The 27,767-nt window shown below is 37.1% G+C and overlaps 1 protein-coding gene across 1 annotated transcript; it reads left to right on the forward strand.

Annotated features, from left to right (window-relative positions):
- The first annotated feature begins 386 nt into the window (after window positions 1–386).
- Window positions 387–23,633, forward strand: LOC129272884 (flavin-containing monooxygenase 5-like). Its single transcript, XM_064107586.1, has 9 exons — window positions 387–784; window positions 3,812–3,998; window positions 11,563–11,708; window positions 12,672–12,839; window positions 16,190–16,340; window positions 19,598–19,653; window positions 20,730–21,117; window positions 21,601–21,845; window positions 22,246–23,633. The coding sequence occupies exons 1-9, from the start codon at window positions 743–745 to the stop codon at window positions 22,582–22,584; spliced, it is 1,722 nt and encodes a 573-aa protein (XP_063963656.1). The 5' UTR covers window positions 387–742; the 3' UTR covers window positions 22,585–23,633.
- Window positions 23,634–27,767: the final 4,134 nt, after the last annotated feature.

Below are 27,767 nucleotides of genomic sequence, written 5' to 3' on the forward strand. Positions count from 1 at the left end.
AACTTGGCAAATTCAGTTTGCAAATGCAAGTATTTGCTTTGCATGGTCACAAGCCCCCCCCCCCCCCCCCCATCTCCACCCCATCTGCCACCCTCTTTCGGTGGCTTTCAATGAATCAAAGCATATTGTGATTTTAAATGTTTGATTGATTGAATGATGATTGGTTGATTGGTCGGTCGGTCGGCTGGCTGGCTGGCTGGTTGGTTGGTAGGTTGGTTGATTGGTTGATTTATTGATTGATTGATTGATTGAAAATAAAACAATCATACGCGATTAATCACAAACAAATGAACACAAATTAAAAGCATAAAAAAATATTTCATATTTCTGTTGTGTGGGAAAAATTGACGTCATCAATTATTTTTTTTCATAATTTTCTAATCAATTTTCAGTGGATGCAATGATGATGATAACGATGGATTCGTTGTGAGCGATAGGACAACGGCCAAGATATCGAGGGTGGCGGATTGTTTGAAAGAAGAGAATCAGAACAAGACCACGAAGCGCACACCACTTCGTGGGGCTTACATTGGACTCTCATCCATTTTCTTAAACCAATCATCCATATATAGATCCACCTAATTATCATCACAACCACCACCACCAATGCTACCATCATCATCATCATTACCATTATCATCATCATCATCATCATCATCAGCTCTTATTTAATGTTTGCTCGTATTCGTTCACAAGAGGGCGTTAACAAATTAGACGATACGTGGTGATTTAGGGCATTAGCATGATCAATCCAAGATTATCATGCTTTGGATTCGTTTTGCAGGTAAGAATTTATAAAGTTATATCTCCTGTGATATATGGCAAAATATATTGCACTTTTTCAGATCTAAGTTTGAATTTAAAATAGATCAGTGGATCGTCAGATGCAAGGGGGGGCAATATTATCGACATCAAATGAGGGGTCGGAATGGTGTCGCAGGGGTACAATAAGCAGGAAACTACTAAGTTAATTCCAGGAGTAAGAGGGAGTGGGTAAAGAGATAATTGTAACAATGTTTTAATATCACAATAAAAATGGGTAGGTATACATCCTACTTCCCATTACCCGTTCCACCACATAATTCCATATTCCACTGTTATAGACGAGTTCGTAGTTACTCATGGACAATTTTAGTCAAATGACCTTTCATTTCTTTCATTATGATAGGCAGATTTCAAAGCAAGATAATACGTAAGCTTGCCTTACATAGCAGGATGAAGAAATTGAATAGACCAGGTGACTAGAATAGCACACCAATGAACACTTTATGAAGGTATTTGTTGCATTCCTACTTTGAATGCATATCATAGCATGATGCACAATGTACTTGGCAAACTGGGAAATACCAGTCGTTCGTGGACACCTTGTTGTTTTTTGTGGATGTAAATGAAAACCACTATTCAAAAAGATATATGAATAATCAAGACATCAAAGTTGGTGCTTATCTCATTAGATTTTAAACCACCATGTCACGTTAGTACAAATGACCTTCATCTGATCATGCGTAGAATCTTTTGATCATGCGCAGAAAGGAACTACGAACTAGTCTGACCCTGATCGAACAAGAGGGCCTTCACATAAGATTTGCACATAATATAAAACTTGTTGAGTGGGCCTTCAGCACACACAGGTCATTATAGGCTGCGTATTCAGACCACTTATCTCAAGGGAAGTGCCATTTGCACAGCAGACTACCCGGGCACCACCAAATAAGGTACCCTTGTCATTCCCCCCCCCCCCCAACCCTATATACACACACATTCACGAAGTTCAACTGGGGTTCAACATGTTCAAAGTACTCGTCAATTAAAATGGAGTCCGCAATTTACAGATTTAATTTGATTGTATCAAAATGAGAACGTGCAATGGATGTAATCTACATTGTCTTTTCCAGCATTATGTTTGACCCCCAACCCCCCCCCCAAACAAAAGATTTTCCAAGAATGTTAAACGGTGTAGGACTGTAGGTTCTATAGCGGTACTGCGGGGAGGGGGGGGGGGGGGTAGCCATCTTACTATGGCGAGAAGTATCCGCACATTTACACTGTATTGTTACATAATTGTTTAATGCGATCAATATGACCTCAAATTATAGCTGGAATTTTACCTGTTGTCATTATTTTTTGAAAGACAGGAAAACGCGACACACCGACCGACCGCACTCCAGTGGGGCTACATTTTCTTTTTAATTGTGCTCTGTCGAAAGGAAAAAATGGTAATGGACACTAGCGTACACATGGGGGCTTTGGGGGCTTGCCCCTCTCCAAAAAGTCGAAAAAAATCGACGAAGAATTATATTTAAAAAAAAACATGGAAAAAACGAAGTGTAAAGGAATACAGGGTAAAATGTAATAGTATTTTCTGAACATCACATCATAATCAAACGCAAAATAATATTTTTCATAAGAAAAAAGAATCAAGTCTCTGCCCGCTCGCAGAAACAAATTTTGCTACACATACCACGTTAATTGTGCCCTTTCAAATGTTTTGCCCAATACGCCACTGGTAATGGTGTGAAAGAATGACTGAACCATTGAGCTATTACAGTGTTTAATAGCTCGATGGTTGGACTTTGAACTAACGGGGCTTCGGGATACATTTTAGATCGATCTTTGAATTTGCCTCTAAACAAACTGCCTCCCGGAGTAATTGTTAGTTTCCGCTGAAAGCACTCTAGCATATTATGATATCTCTAGAGTCTGCAGTCACATACCCTGATCGAAACCTCAACAAGTGGGTCTCGAAATAAATCTAGGAAAATACAATGTGTCAATTACAGTCAGTATGTGACCTGGGGGGCGTTTCATGAAAGGACTTGTCGGACATTTTATCCGACAAGTCCCATTTTATCCGACAGTTACCATAGGAACATTGCCTCTCAACCCATCAAAATCATGGAAAGATGTCAGATCTGACAACTTGTCGGATGAAAATATTGATGAAACGCTCCCCTGGTCTAATTATGTTCAAAAATGTTAACAGAGCTCCAGGTTTATAATCGTCATGATTCGTTCAAGGACATTAATTGAATAACGGATAAATAGGCAAAATGACATAGTAGGGACAGAGCCAGGGTATTCAGTTGGGGTGTACAGGTGCATGATATCCTCTATTTTTTCTCACTTGAATAAGATGGGTAATATGGTGTCAAACTGTTTGCCCCCCCCCCTCTCCCTCTCTCTAGCCCCCCTCCCCCTTCTTCCCCTTTCTCACGTTTAACGTGCTAGAAGTAGAACCCCAAAAAATGATACTCAGTATCATTTTTTTGTAATCCAATCATACCCCACCTCTCCACACCAACATTGGCTATAGTGAACCACCCAATAATGTGCCTCAACTCTATTCAACTACATTTTACTACAAACGAATCCGATCGCAATGCTTGAGTGCACATTTTATAGACAATCACTGGCGGATCCAGGGGTGGGGGGGGGGGGAGTACAATCAAAATGTTGAATGTAAATATGTCTTTACAACAGTAGTGTGCCCCACCCCCCCCCCCCCCCTTTGTAGGCGACGGATGACCTTTTTTTTTTGCTTGTCAAATTATATCCTCGGGAAAATGTGCCCCCCCCCCCTCCTGGAAAATCCTGAATCTGCCCCTGCATAAAATGAAAATAACTGAACAGAAATGCATTGTATCTTCACTTAATTGTGTCTTTATACGAAAACACATAGGCCTACTTGAACCTAGAGATTCATACTGTGCGGAGGCGGTCGTCCCCTACCTCCTCTCCCGTGGCGCCTCCCGATCGCTACACTGAATCTATTCTCCAGCGATATTGGTTATGATCTGTCTTGCCTTCACAGTCACCGTGGATTGTACTCCCTCATCATATTAGTATACCCTGTTGCTCCGATATATTGAATGCAGAGCTGATAATGGATAGATTGAAGGTAGCGATTATCGGAGCTGGGGTCTCGGGTCTCGTTGCGGTGAAAACATGTCTTGAGGAAGGCCTAGAACCGGTTTGCTTCGAAAAAGAACATGAACTGGGTAGGTCGTTACTATCTCTCATTCCAGGATATGTATACACTCATTTATGGATATGTTTATGTAGGGTGTCTGTTGGCTACGTACCCCGGAAATACACACGGGGGTCACTATTCGTACATGCGTAATATATATCATAACTGATCTACATAAATATTACTCAGCAGTGTGCGAATCACGTTTTGATTGTCGTAGATCAATGGTATAACATTTTTTTAAGAAGAAACAAATATTGTCCAAAGTAAAACCTTTTCACGTTTCTCTTTTAGAATAGAAGCTCATAACTTAATCTATCCATTTCAAAATTGTTGGGACTGCGGCCAGCCAAATAGTGAGATCATCTTGATTCAAGACTGTGGCTCCCCCCCCCCCCCCCGACATTGTAGGCGGATACCTAGTTAGCTTCGCGGCCGGTGTACCGGCGGCGCGTTTCCGTTTTACACCCTGGCGAAGGCATTTTCCGGAAAAATAGCCACAAAGCGACTAGTGAAGAGTCTACGTCTACGTTTGCAGCTGAGCTTATAGACCAAAAGCTTCAGACTCTGTATTTTGGTTGTTCCGCTGAACTATATACGTTGGCTTCATGATTTTTTTTTACTTTATCGCACATGATCGTTTAAATGAATGACAACGAATAATAGCTAAAATATTGAAAAATAAAACACATAATTACTTTTTTTTCATATTATATCTATCCTTATATCTATCATATCTGTCTATCCACTATCTATGTTATAAATCAATCAATGGAACTACATGATATATCTATCTGTTAATTTGTCTATCTACTCTGTCACTCTCATTCCCTTTTTTGTGCTCGATTCGATTCAATTACTACTTTATTTACTTGTTACCATTGTTAAATGTCTTGTATTGCATAATGATTTTTTTTCTTCTGAAGGTTGCCTCCTATTCTCTTTCAAATTCCACCTCTTGCTTTCCCTTCTCTTTGTCTTATCCCAATTTCTTTCCCTTCTCTCACCTCTTTCCTCTTCTCTCTCCTCTTTCTTCTTAATCTTTCATTCCGCTTTTTTCTTCTTTGGTGACACTTTGTAGTACTTTTGGCCTTTTGTATTTATTTATGATACATTTCTTTTTAGCTGTATGAATTTATATTGTATTTGATATTTATTTATAATGTTTACTTTATATTTTGTTATGATTCTATTTGTATGTAAACATTCACTTATTTTAGTCTTTGACTGCTTGTGATTGTATTTTGATAGTTTTTATTGCAATAAAATCCAATATATAAATATATATATATATATATATATATCTCAAATATATATCTCAAATTATCTCTATCTATCCATCTGTCTGTCTTTTTCTCTCTCTGTTTCTCTCTATCCGTCTATCTATCTCTCGAATTCTCTCTATCCATCTGTCTGTCTGTCTCTCAAATTCTCTCTCTCTCTCTCTCTCTCTCTCTCTCTATCATATCCATCTGTCTGTCTTCCTCTCTATCCGTCTATATATCTATCTCTCAAATTATATCTATATCTATCTATCTATCTATCTATCTAACTATATACAGTATCTATCCATCTGTCTGTCTTTTTTTTCTCTCTCTCTATTTCTCTTCATCCGTCCATATATCTATCTATCTATCTATAACATCTCTCCATCTCTCAAGTTCTCTCCCCTATCTATATATCTATCTATCTATCCATCTCTCTGTCTTTCTCTCTCTCTCTACTTCTATCTATCTATCTATCTATCTATCTATCTATCTATCTATCTATCTATCTATCTATCTATCTATCTTTCTATCTATCTATCCATCTGTCTTGTTTTCTCTCTTTCTCTATTTCCCTTTTTCCGTCCATATATATATCTATCTATAACATCTCTCCCTCTCTCAAGTTCTCTCCCCCTATCTATCTATCTATCTATCTATCTATCTATCTATCTATCTATCTATCTATCTATCTTTTTATCTATCTTTTATCTATTTATCTATCTATGTAACTACAGTATCTATCTATCTGTTAATTTGTCTATCATCTCTGTCTCTCTCATTCTTTATCTATCTATCTAACATCTATCTATCTCTCAGATTCTCTATCTCTCTCTCTCCCCCTCTATATATCTATCCATCTGTCTGTCTTTTTTTCTCTCTCTCTATTTCTCTTTATCCGTCCATATATCTATCGATCTATCTATCTATCCATCTCTCTGTCTTAGTCTCTCTCTCTACTTCTATCTATATATCTATCTATCTATCTATGTCTCTATCTATTTATCAGTCTTCTATATCTATCTTTCGGCATATAAGTGTATCAAGTCAAACTTCAATTTTCTTTCTATATTGTATTTATATGTTTATTTTTATTTTGTCTGTCATTCTATTCATTTAGTTAATAATTTATATTTAGAAAAAAAAACTTTTTCATAACTTTTCATTAAAAAACGTAACTGCAAAAGCATGTACGGATTTCACTCATATGACTGCTCTCTGTACATGAAGTGCCGAGGAACTCTATGCTCTGATCAGTAACTGTGCAGATTGCATGCGGTGGTGTGGGACTCGCCTGTGTCGCACGCTGCAACCAGCGACGTGTGTAGACTCTTCACTAGTCGCTTTGTGGCTATTTTTGCGGAAAATGCCTTCGCCAGGGTGTAAAACGGAAACGCGCGTACCGGCGGATCCTGCGCCTGGCAGATACTGTTCTAGGCACCAAATCCGCCGGCGGATCGTGTTCTACTCCGGCGGATTCAGTACCACTCTCTTCGGAAGATATCGTTCTTGCGCTATCGCGATATCCTTCATTCACATACGTCACGTGGTACGAGAAAACTAGTCAAAAGCGGTAGATTTCATCAATTAAAGCTTGCAGAAAAAGATATTTATGTTATCTCTATGTGATATGAGTGAAAAAATAAAATGCGTAATCTGAAAGGGGAAAATAACGCATTTTCTTGTTACAACTCTATGGAATTACACCACTTCTAACATTGCGAGGCCGGTGAAAGCATTTTCGAAACCCGATATATTCAGCTGTAAGCGATGACTGCATGAAACTTGCATTTCTGTTTTTAGTTTAAATTAATAGCTTTCGATTTGTCTGATTTGTCAATTAAATTTTGGGGTCTGGTCTGGGTCTTTAAATACTGAGTCCACACTTAGTCTTCATTCAACTGTCAATGTCTGCTGCACTACTAGTATACAAAGAATTTTCCCCCAAGATAATGCTTGTATTCAAATAACATGCATTTGTTAATTTATTTCATACCTATTAATTTATTGCAGTATGAAAAATCCTTCTTATCACAATTTTAGGGATAAATTGGGCACAATATGCATCGATTAATACAGAGTATTAAATGAAGGCAAACAATGGCAGTTTCGATAATTAAAATCAGTATTTTGTATTAAAAAGATGGTCCGGGCTGAAAATATTCATATCTTAATACATACAGTAGAATTCACTGAGCAAAATGCTGAAAATTTCATCAAAATCGGATAACAAATAATAAAGTTATTGAAGTTTAAAGTTTAGCAATATTTTGTGAAAACAGTCGTCATGAATATTCATTAGATGGGCTGATGATGTCACATCTCCACTTTCCGTTTTCTTATGTTATTACATAAAATCATAATTTTTTCATTATTTCATACTTGTGTGAATAATATGTCTCTTTTATAATGAAATAAGTTGCAGCAATAAATATCTAATGCACTAAATCAATTGTCAATTGAATTTTTCTAGTTCTTGGAGGAAAAAAATTGAATAAACCTAATTTCATATAATAAAATACAAAAGAACAAGTGGAGATGTGACATCATCAGCCCACCTAATGAATATTCATGACGACTGTTTTCACAAAATATTGCTAAACTTAAAAATTCAATAACTTTGTTATTTGTTATCCGATTTTGATGAAATTTTCGGCATTTTGCTCAGTGAATTCTACTCTATTTGTTAAGCTATAAATACTTTCAGCCCGGACCATCCCTTTAAGCTTTCTAAAGGGAAGTATAAATAATGATCACTGCAAATGAAATTCTTGATTTACGAAATTCCAATGTATTACTATTATTTCCTCCACATTTTCTCGTATATATTTTTTTATTTTCTCTCCCTCCCCTTCCTCTTTCTGTTTCTTCTTTTTGGTGCTATATTACCCACGCGTATACGCCCCAGATATATTATTCATAATGTGCCAGAAAGGTTACGAAACTGGAAAAGAGGCAAAAGGGGCGAAATGAGCAGGGATAGAAAGAAAGGCAAAACAAATAAAGAAATGAAAACCAGGAGGGGTATAGTGAGAAACAAAAGATATAAAGGAGAAATTATATTTCACTAAAGATCCCATATTGATCTTAAAATTAGATGACTGAGAGGTAAATTAGGGAGCACCAAACGGTACGTGGCGTATCTAACTTTTGTCCGGGTGAACTTCCGGTCCCCTATAATTAATTCAGATTCCTTAACATTGAAAAAAAAAAATGTTTTTTTTAATTCTTTTTTTAAATACATGAAAAATTAAAAATAGGCTTACAATTAACTACATAAGAAGTTGATCACGTTTTGACATTCTTTTTTTATGTTTGTTAGAAATATCAAATTTATGTTTTTACCAAAAATTAGCATTCTACAAGCAATAATATTATGAGCGAACAGCAAAACATTATTATTTTCATACATAATTTGCATCATTTATTTTGAAATATGAAGTTTTAACTTGTTGAAATTTTTCTAAACATTGTAGTTTAAAAAACCTATAGGCCTATATGGGGTGCAAATTTTCGCCAAACAGTCTGGCAAACTGACACTAAACATGGTGTGAAAAAGCACAGTTAAAGAGGTCGATGCATACTGCGGACTGAAAAAAGTATAAAAATTCACAAAATAGAATGATGAAAATTTCATCAAAATCTTATAATAAATAGCATAGTTTTGGCGTATGTGCCAGGTCTATGTAATACATGAAATATCGAGACATCATTTCTCCTATTAATCCTCATCCCCATCGAGCCCTTTGTCAAAAGCTGTATGGATCCGCCCCTGAATAAGGATTCACTAAAGGCGGACGAACCCCCCCCCCCCCCCCCCATTGCGATCGACATTGCCTGCAGAGCCGCGCATGCGCGCGCTGCCGAGGTTGTCTGTCCAAATCAATATTAAACGTATAGTCAATAGAACCAAATCCGCCGAAGAACCAAATCTGCAAACATCAAGCCGCGTCAAACCCGGCGGATATGGTTCCGATTAAAAACGATATCGGCCATTTAGAACCATATCTGCCGGCGGATACGGTATCCGCCGGTGGAACCTAATCCGCCGCTACACCGACCGCGCCCCTCTATTGGCGGCGGAAAAAAAAAGAAGACAAGGGGGAGAGGGGGAAGCTTAGGGGGTACGAGGCTCTTCGCGCTAACATCAATTATTGATCTTGCTCATGGCTATGTCTATGGAAATGCTTACATCAAGCTTTCGGGTTAAAAACCAAAAATTTCAGCTCGCATTACTTATTTAGAGTTAATGAGATACCATAAAATGTACGTAAAAAAATCAATCATTAGTGAAAAAAAAGAAATAGCTCTTAGTGGCCGATCGAAGAAAATGTGAGTTAAAAACATCCCCGTCATATTGGGGAAAGCTGGATCCACCCCTGTCCGTTATACGTAATATTAGTTTGCGGATTAGTGTTATCTATGATGCCTATATCGCTGAAATGCCTGCTGGTATACGCCTACTGGAGCATTGATAAAAGAAGATCCCCTTTTGATGTCGATCGGTTGTTAGCCTGCAAGAACAAATATGACACTTTAATAAATTATTGTTTAGTCGGAGAGCAGATCGACTCCTAACCCATAACTCTTTGTGTGAAATCATGACAACAGTTCACCCACAGAACTCGAAAGGGCCATGGGTTCGAATCCCAGTCATATCGTGTTTCCCTCTGGCAAGATATTTTTGTGTGCTACAATGTCTCGGTGAATTCACTGGAAGCGACAGCTCGAGCTGAAGCCAGTTTGATATTAAATTTAAAGGTCAAGTCCACTTCAGAAAAAAGTTGTTTTGAATCAACAGAGAAAATTCAGACAAGCATAATGCTGAAAATTTCATTAAAATCGGATGTAAAATAAGAAAGTTATGACATTTTGAAATTTCGCTTATCTTTCACAAAATAGTTATATGCACAATTTACCCACATGCATATGAGAGAATCGATGATGTCCCTCACTCACTATTTCTTTTGTTTTTTATTGTTTGAATTATACAATATTTCAATTTTTACAGATTTGACAATAAGGACCATCTTGACTGAACCATATAATGTTAAGCAATGGTAACTCCACATGTTCAGTGAGAAATAAAACTTTGTTTCACAGGACAATGAGGAGAAAATTAGAATATTTCATTTTTCAAATAATAAAATACAAAAGAAAAAGTGAGTGAGTGATGTCATCAGTTCCCTCATTTGCATACCGTCCAGGATGTGCATATAACTATTATGTGAAATTAAGCGAAACTTTAAAATGTCATAACATTCTTATTATACATCCGATTTTGATGAAATTTTCAGTGTTATGCTAGTTCAATTTTTCTCTTTTTATTCAAATCAACTTTTTGTTGGGGTGGACTTGTCCTTTAAGTGCATGAATCCACGAACGACTAGTTAATTAACGACATCCGTACTGATAATTTATCTTCTACGGTTTCAAGAGGGTCGATCCTTGCACATTTTCTTTTGTGCAAGTGTCATGGGTCAAAATACTTTTTTTGTAACTATTAAAGCGTGTGAAAATCTATAGAATGGTCTTCACTGTAAAAATATTGGGTAAAAATTTTACCACAACGAGGGTAATTATGTATCCAACCAATTTGGGGCAGTAATTTACCCAATGTGGGAAGCATATTGTCCAATAAGGTTAAAAAATTAAACAGAAATTACTTTAGAATGGGCAATATTTTCATCACACTGGATAAATAAAATTGCCCAAAAGAAATGCCCAATGTAGGTTGGACACATAATTACCCTCATGGAGCACTTTTACCCAATATGTTTTAGAGTGTGTGTGTATATATATATATATATATATATATATATATATATATATATATATATATATATATATATATATATATATATACATATGCCTTGGCAAAAATATACTTTCAAGCGAGAATGATATATTATGGAAAGTCCATACTCCTAAAATGTTTAAAGTAAATTAAGATCATGGCAGTTAACTGGCTCCCTTCAACATGGCAAGCCAACATGTATACATTGAGTAAAAAAAAAACTTTGTTGAAAATTATAGTTGATTAAATGCAGATTTTCCGCAATCGGTTCTTATTTGAAAATAAAATATATTTTTATAAACAAATTAAGGCAATTGTCTCATTGGTGAGATAAAGGAACCGTATATATTAACAGTAAATCGGCGATTAAATGGCAAAATGTTTTACTTTCATTTTTAACAGAACAAAATAATAATTACAATGGCATTTGCAAATAAAACTGTCTCACTCACTCTCTACCACTCACGCCTCTTTCTTTTACCTCATCAATCCCTCTTCATCCGCCCCTCTCTCTCTTCTTGAAATGAAAGGTGGTTTATGGGTGTATCGTGACGAGGTAGGATCCGACCCAAGAGGACCAGCCGGCATCTACAAGGGTCTCATCACCAATGTATCCAAAGAGATGATGGCTTTCAGCGACTTCTCATTCCCTAGACACGCTCCGCCTTATCTAACGGTAGGTGTGGCGGTAGATCCAGTACTTCATAGGGTGGGGACGAATTCTTCAGATTTTTTTACAAGCATAAGACAGGTTCTCCGTGAAAAGCCTACGAGTAAGCTCATGAATATGGGATGGTGTATTATATTTAGCAAGGGGTGGGGTGCCCTGTTTCACCTCTTTCCCCAACTCCCGCCCAAGAAGACATATCGCGTGATAGTCATTAGGGGAGTGCTTATAACATTCTTGTTAATTCTACGATATCACAATATTTTGTCCTAATCATTTGCGACTCCGATGTCTTTAAAAGCGGCAAATCCACGATTCGCGTCATAAATATTCAGGGTATTACGGGTTGTTTTTACTCCACGACGCGCGACGGATTCAAGAACATAGAAAACGTATTGTCAAATGCCCTCCATGACAATTAGCAACCAAGAGGTCATTGTCAAACACTGGAGAATCAAAACAACAGTTTCGTCCTGGACTCTGAACAAACGACATAATTTGCAATTTTTCGTCAGCTCCGAAAAATAAGGACGAAACTGCTGTTCAGGTTTACCGATTGTCGACAAAGACCTCAAAGCTGTTAATTGTCATTTGACGGGTATTTTCAATACATTTACTGCATTCTTGAATCCGTCTTGTCGCGATAAGAAAACTCGCTATTGACTAAGGCATCCACAGCATGATAGTCATAGCAAAGGTATTCACGATTCCGTTTTTTTTTATTATGACAAAAAATCGGAATCATCATTTTCAAAGGTTAGAAATTTGTGAAACATGTAAAAGTCATAATATTGTTCTGCAATGATAAATTTATGTTATTTGATATGAACCGGTTGAAGCATTGAAAATACAATATTATATCAACAGGAAAATCGATCATTGTCCTGTTATAAGCTCTCAAAGGAAGCTTGCTTGTTGGAACCATTCTCATGTTATTCCTTTGTACTTTTAATCGTGTTATTTCCGTCACAGTCTGACGATGTTGTGCAGTATCTACAAAGCTATGCAGAGCATTTTGATCTGATGAAACACGTCCATTTCAATACATCAGTTGTAGAAGTGACGAAATCCCAGGATTATGAAAAGACGGGGAGGTGGAATGTGTGTACGCAGTCCCAAGGCGAAGAACCCAAGACAGAGGTAAGATTGCCTGGTAAAGATTGTATTTCATATGTGATATAATGGGCGAATTCGAATTGTTATAAATCTTGACTTAGCTTTGGATTTAGTAACCTTCAATATTTTCCCCCAAAATACCACTCATTTGATTTTTTTCATTACCAATTGGTGTTCTTTTATTTTGTGAAAAACTATTCCAACATGCGGACTTCTTTGATTGTTTGCCTATTTTTATTTCTTTTTTTTTTGTTTATGTTCATCAACTACATCCGATATCCTTTACGTCAAGCGCAGATATGCTTGGCGTTTAAATTTGTATTACATTTGTTTATGGCTTAATAAATTGGAAATGTTGTTATGCACTTAAAAAAACATGTAGAATTGAATTTAAAAAATGAAATATCATTGATAGAAAAACAATTTTTGAAGGAAAACTTTTGAGATGCCGATTTCGTCATAATTGCGATTTCGACAGTTGAGATCTAAAGCCAAGGAGAGGGGGCAAAATCATTTACCAAACTTGCACACTGAGAAATATCTAGTCGACAAGGAAGACTGAAAGACAATAAAGAAAAAAATCCTGAACGTCATCAGGGCATGGAGCCAAATAGAACAGACTCCGCGAGATAGAATAAATAAAATAAATAAAATAATGAAGGATTAATATAGCGCACGTATCCACCTTGTTAGGTTCTCAAGGCGCTCCTTTATCACACCGGCTAAGCTAGTCTACCGATTCCGGTGCTCACAGCTTTTTGAGGAATAACTTCCTGCCGGTACCTATTTACTTCATCTGAGTTGATGACTTCGTCTTAACAAGAAGACAAGCTCAAATATCCTGGATTAAGTCAAATCGACTTGATTTGGACAAAATAAGTTTTTAAAAATGTCATCCATGAACTTCTTGTCTTCTAACCTGACAAACTCTACTTTGCGAAAAACGGGATTCTGTGCTCTTAACTTCAGCGAGAACAAGTTAGAATCTTTTCTTCCTGCAAGTCGAGGTTCCATCAGGTCGAGTTGACGAGATATGGGATCGTGTCTTCATATTGCCTCCACTTCATCAGGTGACAGGTTGAGTTGACGAGATATGGGATCGTGTCTTTATGTTGTCTCCACTTCATCTGGTCGAGTTAACGAGAATATGATATCTTTTCATTCTATTGTTTCAAATTCATCAGGTTGACTTGACGAGATATGGGGTCATGTCTTCCTATTGTCTTGGCCAGTAGCGTACCTATACCTAGAATTTTCCACAGGGGGGGGGCAAAACCGTCCAAAAAATTTGACAAGCAAAAAAAAAAAAAAAAAAAAAAAAGGTCTTCAACCACAAATATATCATTTCGAACCAGAAAAAAAATTGACAAGCAAAAAAAAAAAAAAAAAAAGGTTTTCAAGCTCAACAGGGGGGACAAAAAAGATCTTCAGGGGGGGGGGGCACGGATACGTCCTTTGCATGGGTTGTGACTCGTCAGGGGGGGCAGACTGCCCCCCCCCCGTAGGTACGCTAGTGGTCTCGGCTTCATCATGTCGAGTTGACGAGATGTGGGATCGTGTCTTCCTATTATCTAACCTTGATCAGACCGTGTTAACAAAATATGTAATCATTTGCTCACATTTTCGCATTTTTCGAGTTAACGAAATGTGTGGCCTTGACTTCATAATTATCGTCTTAATTTCATCAGGTCGAATTGAGGAAATTTGGGATCCTGTTTGCCTATTGTTTTAACTTTGTCAGGTCGAGATGACAAAATATTGGATCCTGTCTCTGTATGAAGCTTAATCAGCATGATCAGGTCGAGATCTGGGATCTTGTATTCCCATTTTCTTAATTTCATAAGCTCGAGTTGAAGAGATACGGGATTATGGCTCCATATTGTCTCAACCTCATCAGGTCGCGTTGACAAGATGTGGGATCGTGTCTTCCTATTGTCTCCACTTCATCAGGTGACAGGTTGAGTTGACGAGATATGGGATCGTGTCTTCCTATTGTCTCAACTTCATCAGGTCGAGTTTACGATCGAGATATGGTATCGTTTATTCTTATTGTCTTAACTTCATCAAGTCGAGGAGATGAGATATGAGATCTTTTCTTCCTATCGTCTCAACTTCAGATTTGGTTGACGAAATATGGGATCGTATTTTCCTATTGTTTCAACTTCATCAGGTCAAGTTTACGAAATGTGGGAGTGTGTCTTCGTATTGTTTTAACTTCATCAGGTCGAGTTGACGAAATAAGTGATTATTTTGTCCTCACAATGTCATATCATCAGATCGAGTTAAGGAGGTCCAGGATCTTGTCTTCATAACGTCTCTGCTCCACCAGGTCGAGTTGATCTTGTATTCTAATCGCCCTGGATTTCATTGTCGAGTTGATCTTGTATTCTAATCGCCCTGGATTTCATTGTCGAGTTGATCTTGTATTCTAATCGCCCTGGATTTCATTGTCGAGTTGATCTTGTATTCTAATCGCCCTGGATTTCATTGTCGAGTTGATCTTGTATTCTAATCGCCCTGGATTTCATTGTCGAGTTGATCTTGTATTCTAATCGCCCTGGATTTCATTGTCGAGTTGATCTTGTATTCTAATCGCCCTGGATTTCATTGTCGAGTTGATCTTGTATTCTAATCGCCCTGGATTTCATTGTCGAGTTGAGTGAAATATTTCTTCCATACTTCATCAGATCTCGTCGAAGAGATACGGGATTTTGTCTGTCAGTACTCATTAAGTAGGGCGGTTTAGAAAGTGCTTAATCAATATTTCAGAGAAATATCCTTGTAAGGATTCTCAATATTTTAAGATTTAATGAAACCCCAAACCATCCTAGTAGATAAGAACCTTGTAAAACACACTTTTTTCTGAATCACTTAAAAGGTGTTAAAGTTCTAATCGACGCATTTTTTTTCTAGCAGTGTATTAGAGTATCAAGAACCTTTACGTCGTTTCGAATCCGGTTCCTGTTGCTTTGATAAAATACTTGTTCTCTCTACTTATTGGTTTCTCTGCCCTTGGACGTATTGTGAGTTGGATTTCCTGGGATACTTTATTCACACGAGCAGCCGAGAAAACAGTTCATACTTGCAGTTTCTCTCTGATTATGCACAACGTGCATGGTGGGTTTGGGATATCATAAACGCTCTCATTTGTTTATATATATATATATATATATATATATCATTCTGAAGTAAAAAACTTCAAAAATGAGGGGAAAGGAAGTGTTTCTAAATCTATCAAATTGTGTTGGAACTAGAAACGCTTTCCTGCAAAATCTGTTCAATTTCCAGATTAACCCAAAATACAGGTTTTCTCTATTTAAACTTGCACTTCGTCGGGACAAAATACTCTAAATCTCCTGTATCATTTACCGCAGAGTTTCGATGCCGTGATGATGTGTTCGGGGATATATACATCGGGCAACATACCAGACTACCCTGGGATGAGTGGGTTCAAGGGTCAAATACGACACAGTGGTCAGTTCAGAGGCGGGAAGGAGTTCATGGATAAGACCATCGTGGTGGTGGGTACGTGGATTGTAATTATGATTACGATAAATTCATATTAAAATTCATCCATTTCGCATGCCTTTATTAAAATCAAAATAAAATTGAATATAGAATAAAAATATACAAATACATAAAGCTATAAAATCAAAATCATGGATTATATGCTTGCACAGTAAATTATCGATCAAAATCTAACTTTCCGCCAATGATGATGAGCGTGAATAGGCTATAATGGAAAATATGATGAGGATCGTAATAATATAAATACTGGTGATTATGATAATGAAATTGCTGATACTTCTACAGGGCCCTGCATGGGAACGATTTTTGACTGGGGGTGCTGATGTAAATTTGATAAACAAAAAAAAGATAAAAAAGAGATGCACTGAAAAATTGTAACCATTCAAAAAAACATTTTACCTAAAGTGTCTAGTGAATGAATTCATACGTATTCATTGCAGATGAACATTCAAAATTTGAAATTATGACGACCAGACGACTATCTTTAACTTTTTATGGAAAAATTAACTTTTTACCAAAATACTGCATGGATATCGTCAGTATACACTACTCGATATTGCTCTAAAAATGTTACCAGTATGCCTGTGACAAGAGATTAGCTAATCTCTTGTCACAGGCACACTACCGAATTGCTTCTTGGACTTTACTTGTTGGAATATCATCTATGCCTTGCTCTACCATGTCAACTGCAATTTGGGCTGCAATTACTTTATCGCAATTCTCAATCTAGGGAAACTGAACAATAACAAAGACTCTTTGCTTTGATTGTAAGCTCATACACCAATGATTATATAACATTTCGCTATGAACATTTGAATATGGGTGCATTGTACTGTTAATATATTTTTTTTTTAAGTGGATTTAACTGAATTGGTTTTCACAATGATCTATGACTTTGTTTGCAACCACTTTTTGTTCTTCAGATTTGGAGCGTTGTCAAAAATGAGCATACGGTCACAACAAGATATGTTTGTTTGTGTGCTTTTTTTTAATAATCGTAGATTAGCATTTTTTTCATAAATCTGGCTTGAATTTCATGGGATATGATTCATTAAACACAGAGCTATGGCCCTTTTTTCTAAACTCATCACAGAAAACCTCTCAATCCAAGCTTCGTTATTGCGTTGAATAAAGTACGCAGTCCAATCACGTCTTCATTCATTCTTTTTTAATTTCCTTCTTAGATTTTCGGCCCACAACTTGCGGACCGATACTTAAATTTAAAAGGAAATTGAAGGTTCAAGATGATTGGCATGATGTCTTTAATTAAACGTGATAATAAAATGAAATTGATTGATTGATTGATTATAGGACAACTTAGAACAAATACAAGGAAATTAATTAAAGTAAATATTTTTAAATTCATTAACCAATCTTGATCTCATCTAACAATCAGAGGGGATGAATAAATTGGTCATCCCAAGTCCTGAAAATAGGAAAATACTTGAAGATGTACGCCCATGGCTGAACGTGAATGAATATAATTTTGCACCACTTAGCTGAACCTGACTACACATATACTACTTAATACAAAACTTGGACGGAGAGGTTTCCGGATGTGTAATGAACAATTGCTCTTATCTTTGTTAGACTGGATCATATCACATAAGACTTTAATCCAGTTGTAGGAAATGAATTGTAGTAATACGGGCGTAAAGAATGTAAACAATAGAATGTTGTAATTATATATTATACCCATTGAGAGTGCCATTAACATTTTTCGTGGGACACGCTGTAGTATTAAATTCATGGTGTTGTGTCAACACCGCTGGCGTATTATAAGACTTTCCATTTGATATTTTAACACTAGGCCGGCCTATTTATTGTCACATTCAAACTCTATGGTGCATATTAAACCTGAGGTGGTATGATTCTCATGACACCGATTGATTCTACAAGCACTATAGAGTGCAGAAGGGTAGCCTGTCTACATGCAGGAATAGTACCCACCCCCCTTCGAAAAAAACATATAAACGTGAAAATGGCAAGATTGTTATTAAAAGTAAATTAAACCAGTGAGAAACACGGAGAACAAAATGGTCAGGCGACATGGGCGTGGCTCTTACCTCACACACCAACCTCACTCCTTCCTCCTCATTGGTGGAAATGTCAAGGCACGTGCATGACCCCTTCGGTATCTGCAAGGTTTGTCGTAGGTCCATGGTATCTGGGACCAGTTGCAGAAAGACTAAAAACGTGACTCACAAAAACTTGACTTTGAACCAATGGGATGCACGGTTGGTGACTTTCGATCGATTTTCAGTTGTTTTTAAACGCAACTCTTTCTGTAACAGGTCCCTGCATGGACTAGAATTATGTCATCGAAAACATTCTGTGAAAATATTCGATTCGAATAAAGACATATCTATTTAGTCACTGGTTCTTGAGCTCAGAATCTATCATGAGCTGATGGTGCCTATGGCAAGGTTGTGCCCTCCCTATATACAGGATTAGAGATCAGGGGGGAAAATACACGGGGTTGGGCAGGGCCCTGGTAACGATATTTTAACTGGTGTGTCTGATGTAAATTTGACAAGCAAAAAAAAAAAAAATCACTAAAAAATGAAGGTCATTTTGGTCCCGAAAAGTTTGACAAGCAAAAAAGGGGGCATTTTTGTGTTTTAAATTTCTCACACCTATAGAATACCAGGGGTGCTGCCAATGGAGAATAATACACGCAGCACCACCAGGAAATTCTTGGGGTGCTTCAGCACCCCCAGCTCCAAAGCCCTGGGAACGTGTTTTTATTTAGTGGAGGTGCTGATGTAAATTTATAAGCAAAAAAAGGGGGTGTTATTACTACAAAATGGAGGTCATTTAGGTCATTTAGGTTCCGATAAATTTGAAAAGTAATAAAAACGGGTTTCACTACAAGATGAAGGTCATTTGGGTTATATTTATCAATTTTCCACACCTTCCAGAATTCCAGGGGGTGCTGCCTATGGGAAATATAATATATACGCAGCACCCCCGCTTCTCAGGGCCATGTACTTCTATTGGTTACAATAGTATTAATTACGATAATGATAATGATAATGATAATAATGGCGATAATGATAACAATAGTAAACATTAATGGTGATTTTTCTTTTCTTTTAAATAAAGTTAAAATGATAGCTAAATGATGATTAATTCTACCATGTATATTTGTTGTCTTTTCTTCTTTCATAACAAGAAGAGTAATCTAGGAATCAGAACGCTGTAATGCATTTAAAAGTATTGAATGTCTTTATATTTCTTCTCCTTTGGCAAAGGCTCTTGTCATTCTGCGGGTGATGTTGCAGTGCTGAGTACCAGTCACGCAAAGAAGGTAATACAATGCATTGAAGAATTTTCCGGGGCACAAATTAATATTTGAAAGGGACACGCCATCTGTATTATTACGATGTAGATTTCTATTTCTCTTTCTTCTAGGTTTATATCGTAAGATACGATAAACACTAGTTTATGAAAAAGGCAGAGTTTCACTTTTCAAGGGACAGCAGTTTCCCCTTATACCCGTGTGGTGAAATTCAATTAAATATATACGAAGGGTTGTTTTTAATATTAAAGATTCAAAATAAGTGTAAGTAAATCGCATTATTCTCTCGCAAAGCTCACATATTTTCATAAGCGTTTTCTTACGAATCAGGATTACCTCATTTAATTCTCTTAATTAGAATTCTCTCTTTAAATTAACATTGTTCTTTCCCTTCTTTGCATCTATATTACCTTCTTCCTATTTTAATGATGTTATCTCCATTATTTTACTTTAACTTATTCTACAAAACGTTTATATTTTGTTTAGTAATCATTTAGATTGTCTTCCGTTCCTCACCGTTAATACCCGTTGTGTTAAATGCTTACTATTTAATCTAAGTCACAGGGGCTTGCCTCTCCTACAAGCATGGTTTTTTGCAAGCCCCTCCATTCTATTTTCTTTTACTCATCTTATCCAAAGTCATTTTATATAGCTCAGGGGCCCATCTTACAAAGAGTTGCGATTGATCCAATCGATCGCAACTATGGAAAGCCAGCAACGTCAACATCTAAAATGCAAGTTTGTTCAAAATATTTTCTAGAAATGACGTATATTCACATGTTCACTGTTTTCTTGACAATTCAGTATGCTTCTATTTGTTTTCAAGGGACCTTGAGCAAATTTCCGAAAGAAAAATTATGACATTGATGGATTTCCATATACTTGGGATTGATTGGATCAATCGTAACTCTTTGTAAGACGGGGCCCTGTTCCCTCTTCCCTTACTTTTGTGATTCTATAGTATTATGATTGACACTGAACAACTGTCATCTAATTGACTCTGTAATGTTATGCCTTAATTGTTGCATTGATTGTATTTTGTTCACGAAAATAAGTTAATCTCAACCGTCTATCTCAATTTTAAGGTTTATCTGAGTTTACGGGATGGTGCATGGATCGTACCCCGCCTTGTCGCCAAACAACCCGCCGACGTCTGGGCCAACCGACGGTGGATACACCTGGTACCACCATGGCTCTACGAACGTCTCGTCAATCTCAACATAAAGTCGATGCAGGATTGGAAGACGCTCGGCATTCAGAAAAGTCTCCCTCCTTCCAACAGTAGCATCATGATGAATGATGAACTCCCGATGAAGATCATGAGTGGTAAAGTGGTGGTCCGGAGTGGGGTTGAACGGTTTGAAGGATCCAAAGTGATCTTTGATGACGGGTCTTCGCTGGAGGATGTTGACTATGTTGTCTTCGCCACTGGGTATAACCCTAAAATTTATATGAAAGATGATGTCATATCAGGTGAGAATAAACCACTTCCATCCTTTACCCTTTTAGAAAGCATATTTCCAATAGATATATGGAAAGGTACATTGCAATAAGATTTCAAAAATTTGGTTGTATAGGAATCTAGCCAGTAGAGTAACATTAATCATTTGGTTATTAATATTAGGGTTTTCCCCATTTCCAACAAATTAATCAATGCTTATAATCTTTAAAAAGAGTGTATCGGTTTTTATAAATAAGATCATCAGTTTGAAAACTCAATTCTTCTATATTTCAATATTCTCCTGCTTTACCACTTTTTAAAAAGAGTTGTATTTTGGCCTATTGGCGGTCGCCTGTAACATGCCCCACTGCATGTCACTAAAACGTGATCGGGACAGGCATAGAATTCTGATAACATGGGCAAGAGCAGAATAATCACCGCTCAGGAAAATTCGATATATCCATGATTAACTGAGACAATGCTTGAACTCACGGGACCATGATTGTCCTTTGCAGGTAGTTCCAGCCAATTAGATTTGTACTTACATGTCGTGCCGCCAAGACTTGAGCACCCAACGTTGGCCGCCATTGGTTACGTCATGACACGTGGAACACTAGGTCCAACAGCAGAACTGCAAAGTCGGTTTGCAGTGAAGATGTTCAAGAAAGAGTTGCAACTACCGAGTGCTTCGGAGATGCTTGCGGATGTCAAGAGAAGGAGGGATGCTGTGCTTCAGCAGTACAATGAAGATAAGCCGAAGGTATAATATCGGAGTGTAGTACCCCTCTGACACTACTATCCGCTGCGTAAAGGCACTCGCATTTGGAAAAGGTGTAGTCCCTAAATGCGAAACCATACAGAATTGGTTTATAAACCGAGGGTCTAGCTTAAGAACTAAATTTGCCCTTTTCTAAATTTGGGTCTCGATAACTGACTGCAGACGTACTATCATTTGAAGGGTTATTTATTTGTATTAGAAATTGTATGTTCCCAAAATCTACAAAGTAATGTTTACCTATAATCTTAAAGTATATTTGTAAAGGATTACTATTGATGAATATTATTACTGATAGCTTGTTAGCGACAAAATTTGAAAATCCAAATTTTATCTTGCAACTGGCTTTGATTGGCACATGAAATCTCGCCTTTAACTTTTCCAGATCCATCCGACGAAATACAACGACGAGCTCGCTCAAGCAATCGGAGCTCGACCAAGTTTCTGGAATCTGTTGGTGTCGGATCCCAAACTGGCTTACCGGTTCTTCTTTGGCCCGGCCTTCCCGTCGTGGTTCAGATTGGTTGGTCCTCACTCGAATCCCGATGCGCGTCGGAGAATACTACAGAGCGGAGATGATTTGATACATGGAATCACATTGAGAACGGTTCGTCCAAGAGCACTGTCGCGTTTGGAAGGATTACAAGGAGGCAGGATACTATCGATTAAACTTGTTGCTGTTTGTCTTTTCGTCTCATCTTTAGCTGTTATGTCTTGGTCATAGTCCTGTATGATCGTTTAATAGTGTTCCATATTATTTTCGAAGATCACGGGGTGATCATTAGAAGTTCTGAAATGAACCACAAGAAACACTCCAGTTCGTATGTCCGTCACATTTTGTCACCTCGTTAGCACCGTAAAGCTGTCGGACTATGGAGTCATTACTGCAGCTGAGGATTGTTCAGGGTTGTATGATGATATGATCTTTTGGTTACGTTGCAAAGAGTATATTTTTACACGAAAACTATGAAACGTATTAAATGTATATTTAGAATACGTATTGTCTAAACTGCCCATCTAATAAACCAGTTCGTAGATACAACCTTGGCATGTGCAGATAAAAGTCATTTGATCTGAGCTTTTATACTACAGAGAGTAAAGTGTTGTAGGAGGGCCTGTCATAGCAACACATTCCTGCAAAGTGGATGCTCTGAACATAGAGCATATAAAGTGCAGATGAATGTGAGCTGGCTGGCTTCTTCAGTGGTGTCCGTAGTTGAAACGTTGGAGGCATAAATTCGAATACTCTACCGAAGCAATGTACTGTTGTGTATCCATTACATGAAGCTGTCTTGTTGAATTATGCACGACTTAACGCACAAATGGAACATGTTCTTAGGTGTTAAGTCAATGTATCATTTAGCACAAGAAAGGGTCACCAGTCGTGCATGCCTAAAGTCATTCGAAATTTATGAACAGCTTTATAAAATAACCATCGTATATTGAAAGCTGCCCTGACATAGGTGTCTCAGGAATGATTTTAATTTTCCACATGAATCAAAAGAGAATTAAAAGCTAAGTAAAACCACCCGTGAGACATCTTGGTTAGGCCTACTTTGTGTGTGACTGCTCTAAGTGCAAAACGAAAAAATCTCTAATAGGTCTATGATAGTTATCAGAGGTAATTTGGCACAGAGGCTAACCATGGACTGGTCTATTGGAGGTGGTGTATTGATATTATATTATTTTTACTCTACAGAGGTATTTTTAAATGAATTTTTATCGATGTGCTTCTTAAAGGTCATTAAGTGAATAAATTGTACTCTTATCACATTTAGATAATCTTGGTGTTCTTTTCTTACAACCGTTTCTTAGATATCACCCAATACAGGAACCTTATATACCGAATTGAAATAATCAAAATCAGCCCATTTACAGTTAAAACAATTCTAACTCAAATAATATTTGATTATGTAGGTCAATTCAATTCATCCATCTATTGTCGAATCGTATGAAACAAACAAAGCGTTGATAGCCATACTCCCCCCCTCCGGTCCCCAAGAAAATCCCTTTCCTCTGATATCATCAAAAGGGTTAAGGCATGGTATTTTAATGTTCCTTTCTATTTATTAATACAAAGAGAAAGATAGTAGTTCGGAGAACAAAACCAATCAACTTGAACTTGCGTATGCGTCAATGCTAAGCAACCCGCCCTCCATCTTCCTTCAGGCTTGTTGTTTTTTTTATATTTTTTTTATCACTTTAACGGCGCTCTCATTTTTTTTTTTTCGTTTCTAGGTACACATTATACTTGTAACAATAGTCAAACTCATTACATTGAAAATAATCATCATACAATATACAATATCAAATTATAAAAAAAAAACACTCAAAAAAGGAAAGAACACCAGCTAATGCCTGGGGATTATCAAAAGAAATCAAGTTTCTGTTAAAAGACTCTCCTCATTAGCTGGTGATAAAAAAAGAACACTAACATTAAAATATAGTTCAACAAATAACAAAAATTACATTTGAAGACAATTTGCTAATGGAGGTTTAGAAGGAAGGAATGAAAGGAAGGAAGGGAGGGAGGGAGGGAGGAAGGAAGGAAAGAAGGGAAGAAGGAAAGAAGGAAGGGAGGAAGGAAGGAAGGAAGGAAGACAAAAAGAAAGAAAAGGAGAGGAAGAAAAGGAGAAAAACAAGAAGGAAAGAAAGAAAACGAAATCTGGATAACAGTGAAAAAGGAGAGATGGTGAAAGCAAAGTAAGAAGAGAGGGTGAGAGTTTGAATGGAAATAGAGAGAGATAGAATTAGTGTAGAGGGGGTGGGGTGGCAGAATTACTGATATGCATTTTTTTTAACACGATTGATGGCTAAAATGAAGAAATTATAATGTTTGAATTACAAAATGTTTGAAATGCCTTTTCTATTGGTGGCATGTTACATATAAGAGCTGACATTTGGTTCCAAGCACATGTCTCTCTCAGCCCTAGGAATAGTGTCCAAGAAGCGGGCAAAGCTATGAAAGCAAGTATATTTTAAAGCATTGCATCGGGCAAATTCATGAGTAAATAATAAAAAAGAATATTATATGAGCCATATCTCACCTTGATACATGTGTTTATTTTTTTTGTCAATAGATAAGGCAAATAGACATAAGCGCCAATAAAAATCATATCATTATCTCACTTCACTGTGTTTTATTAAAACCTGTGGTAGAGCTTCCGTCTCACAACCGGGAGGTCGGGAGTTCAAACCCTGGCCGCGTCAGACCAAAATACGATTAGGAGGCGCGATAGCTCAGTCGGTAGAGCGGGGGTTTCGGATTCAGGTGACCCTGGTTCGATACCCAAGTGGTGCGCTAGTGCCCTTTGGTAAGGCATTTATCCTCATTACCAGGTCCCTCGGAGAGGACCTTATGCCGTTGGTCCCCTGGTTGCTTGCTCCCAGGCATTCGTGCTTTCTTAGCAGTCAGGTAAAAAAAACCTCGGTATGACAAGATGGGAGTTGCTGCTATACCCTGTTTGGCGTTCAACGATTAAAGGGATCGAGCCTCGTCGATCTGGCGCTGCACAGCGGCTGCCGGGCCCACGATTTTCGGAGTATTTAATTTCATGTCTATTTCGAATAATAAAATATGGATTTTCATCTTTCATCTTTCTTTGTTTTGTTTTACAATAAATAAGGCCAATAGATATAAGCCCCAATAAAACCTACATTATTATCTGACAATACCATGTTAGATAAGGCACAAATAATGAACGAACAATTCCGTTGATGAACATGGTGGTGCTTTATTTGATAGATCTTCACTTGAGTGCCGATTGTGAATGCTTTGCCACATACGCACAAGGGTCGATCAGTTTTATTGAAAACCCAATAGCAGTACGCGCACACCTCGAGACGAGGAGAGATTTTTTCCTGTATTGTTCATGTCTGGAAATGCTCTTCATTTCAATATCATCAAAAATAAGTTTTGTCAAGAGTACTCTCGCCTGAAATAAATATAAAATTAAATAATATGAGTATAATTCACTTGACTTTGGACCTTACATGTACGGTATGAACCCCACCCTTTGCGAAACAGAAACATTATATATATTGTAATTTGTTCGATAACAAAATCGATAAATAAAAATAAATTTATAATTTTCGATATTGAACCGGTATACGTGTTTTAAAAAAGGTGATGTTACCTTTCGATTGTTCATAAAATGTAAGTCTGTTAGCAAATATTGTGGGGGATGGCGCTAACGCATTATTAAAGGACAAGTCCCCAACATAAAGTATATGAAGTAAAGTATATAAAAAGAGAAAAATCCAACAAGCACAACACTGAAAATTTCTTTCAAATCGGATGTAAAATAAGAAAGTTATGACATTTTAAAGTATTGCTTAATTTCACAAAACAGTTATATGCACATCCTGGTCGGTATGCAAATGCGGAGACTGATGACGTCATCCACTCACTATTTCTTTTGTTAGTATATTTAGTATATGAAATATTCTAATTTTCTTCTCATTTTCAAGTGAAACGACATTAATTCCTCCCTGAACATGTGGAATTAGCATCATTTTATACTATATGGTTCAGTCAAGTTGGTCCTTCTTGTCAAATCTGTAAAAAATGAATTGTTGTATAATTCAAACAATAAAAAAACAAAAGAAATAGTGAGTGAGGGACACCATCGACTGTCTCATTTGCATGTCACTGAGTTGTGCATATCACTGTTTTGTGAAAAATAAGCGAAACTTTAAAATTTCATAACTTTCTTATTTTATGTCCGATTTTGATGAAATTTTCGGCGTAATGCTAGTTTGATTTTTCTTTATTTATTCAAATCTACATTTTTCTGGGGTGGACTTGACCTTTAAAGAAAGAGCCATTGATAGAGAGAGATCGGCCAACTGGTTTTATTGGTATGACCAACATGTCGCAATTTGAGTAGGGCTTGCCTACAAAAGCATATTGTGCGCCATGTTGGTAACCAATTGGAACCGGATTGGCCGAACTTTCTCTGTTATAACTGTTCTGATTAAAATTATTATTTAACTTTGTGAGCAGTCAATTTAAACAATTATTCTCAAACCACGATGAAACATGTGTACAAGTACATGTATAAGAACAAAAAAAAAACCCTGAAAACAACCATTATTGAGAATGAAAAGCGAAAAATACAAGGCAAACCCCGATTTTGTAATTAGGCGTCTTAAAGACACTGAAATAGAACACACAAGTGTATGGGATGAAATCAAGATGGTGTTTCCGGTCACTTTATATTTCACTTTTTGAAGCACTAAATAATGATTTTCGGACAGACACAGGTGACAGGTGTGACCTTCCAGCTCAGATTTTTTAAAAGTCAAATCAATGTTAGCCAATCTTCCTATATTGGTCTGACGATCGATTGCTATCTTCCCCGAGGTGCGAAGCCCGGCCCGCGAGGGAAAAATAGTAATACTGATATATTTGTTATATCCAAGTACCTGACTGATAGGCTAATTGATTCACATGGCAAGTGATTGCAAACAACAGACATGAGGTGCCATAATCCTAATTACATCAGGAGGGCTAAAGATATTCGTTCGACCCAACGCATTCGATTTTTTTTTAATTTGATTCTAGAAATGGTAACTACTCGCTGAACTTCCTTTGCCCAAATTGGGAAGATATATCAATGATTTGGAACTATTTTTTGACTGGCGGAAGAATTGGGGCTATTTTACTGTTTCAGTTGATGAATTTGATCCCATCATAGTTATCTTCATAAATGGCGATTTATTTTTAAAATGAGCTGGCTACGATACCCTTCTCTGGTCAGATATGGAATGTCAGATATATATCCTATCCAAAGGTAGTCAACATTCGACCCTCTAATTTCACATTTATTTTTTATGAATTTTTCTTAAGTGCCATTTTAACACACAAGTCTATGGGGAATGTTTTACGCGCGTGACACCATGATT

Source organism: Lytechinus pictus, chromosome 12 (assembly GCF_037042905.1).
Source record: "Lytechinus pictus isolate F3 Inbred chromosome 12, Lp3.0, whole genome shotgun sequence".
NCBI classification, from domain to species: Eukaryota; Metazoa; Echinodermata; class Echinoidea; order Temnopleuroida; family Toxopneustidae; genus Lytechinus; species Lytechinus pictus.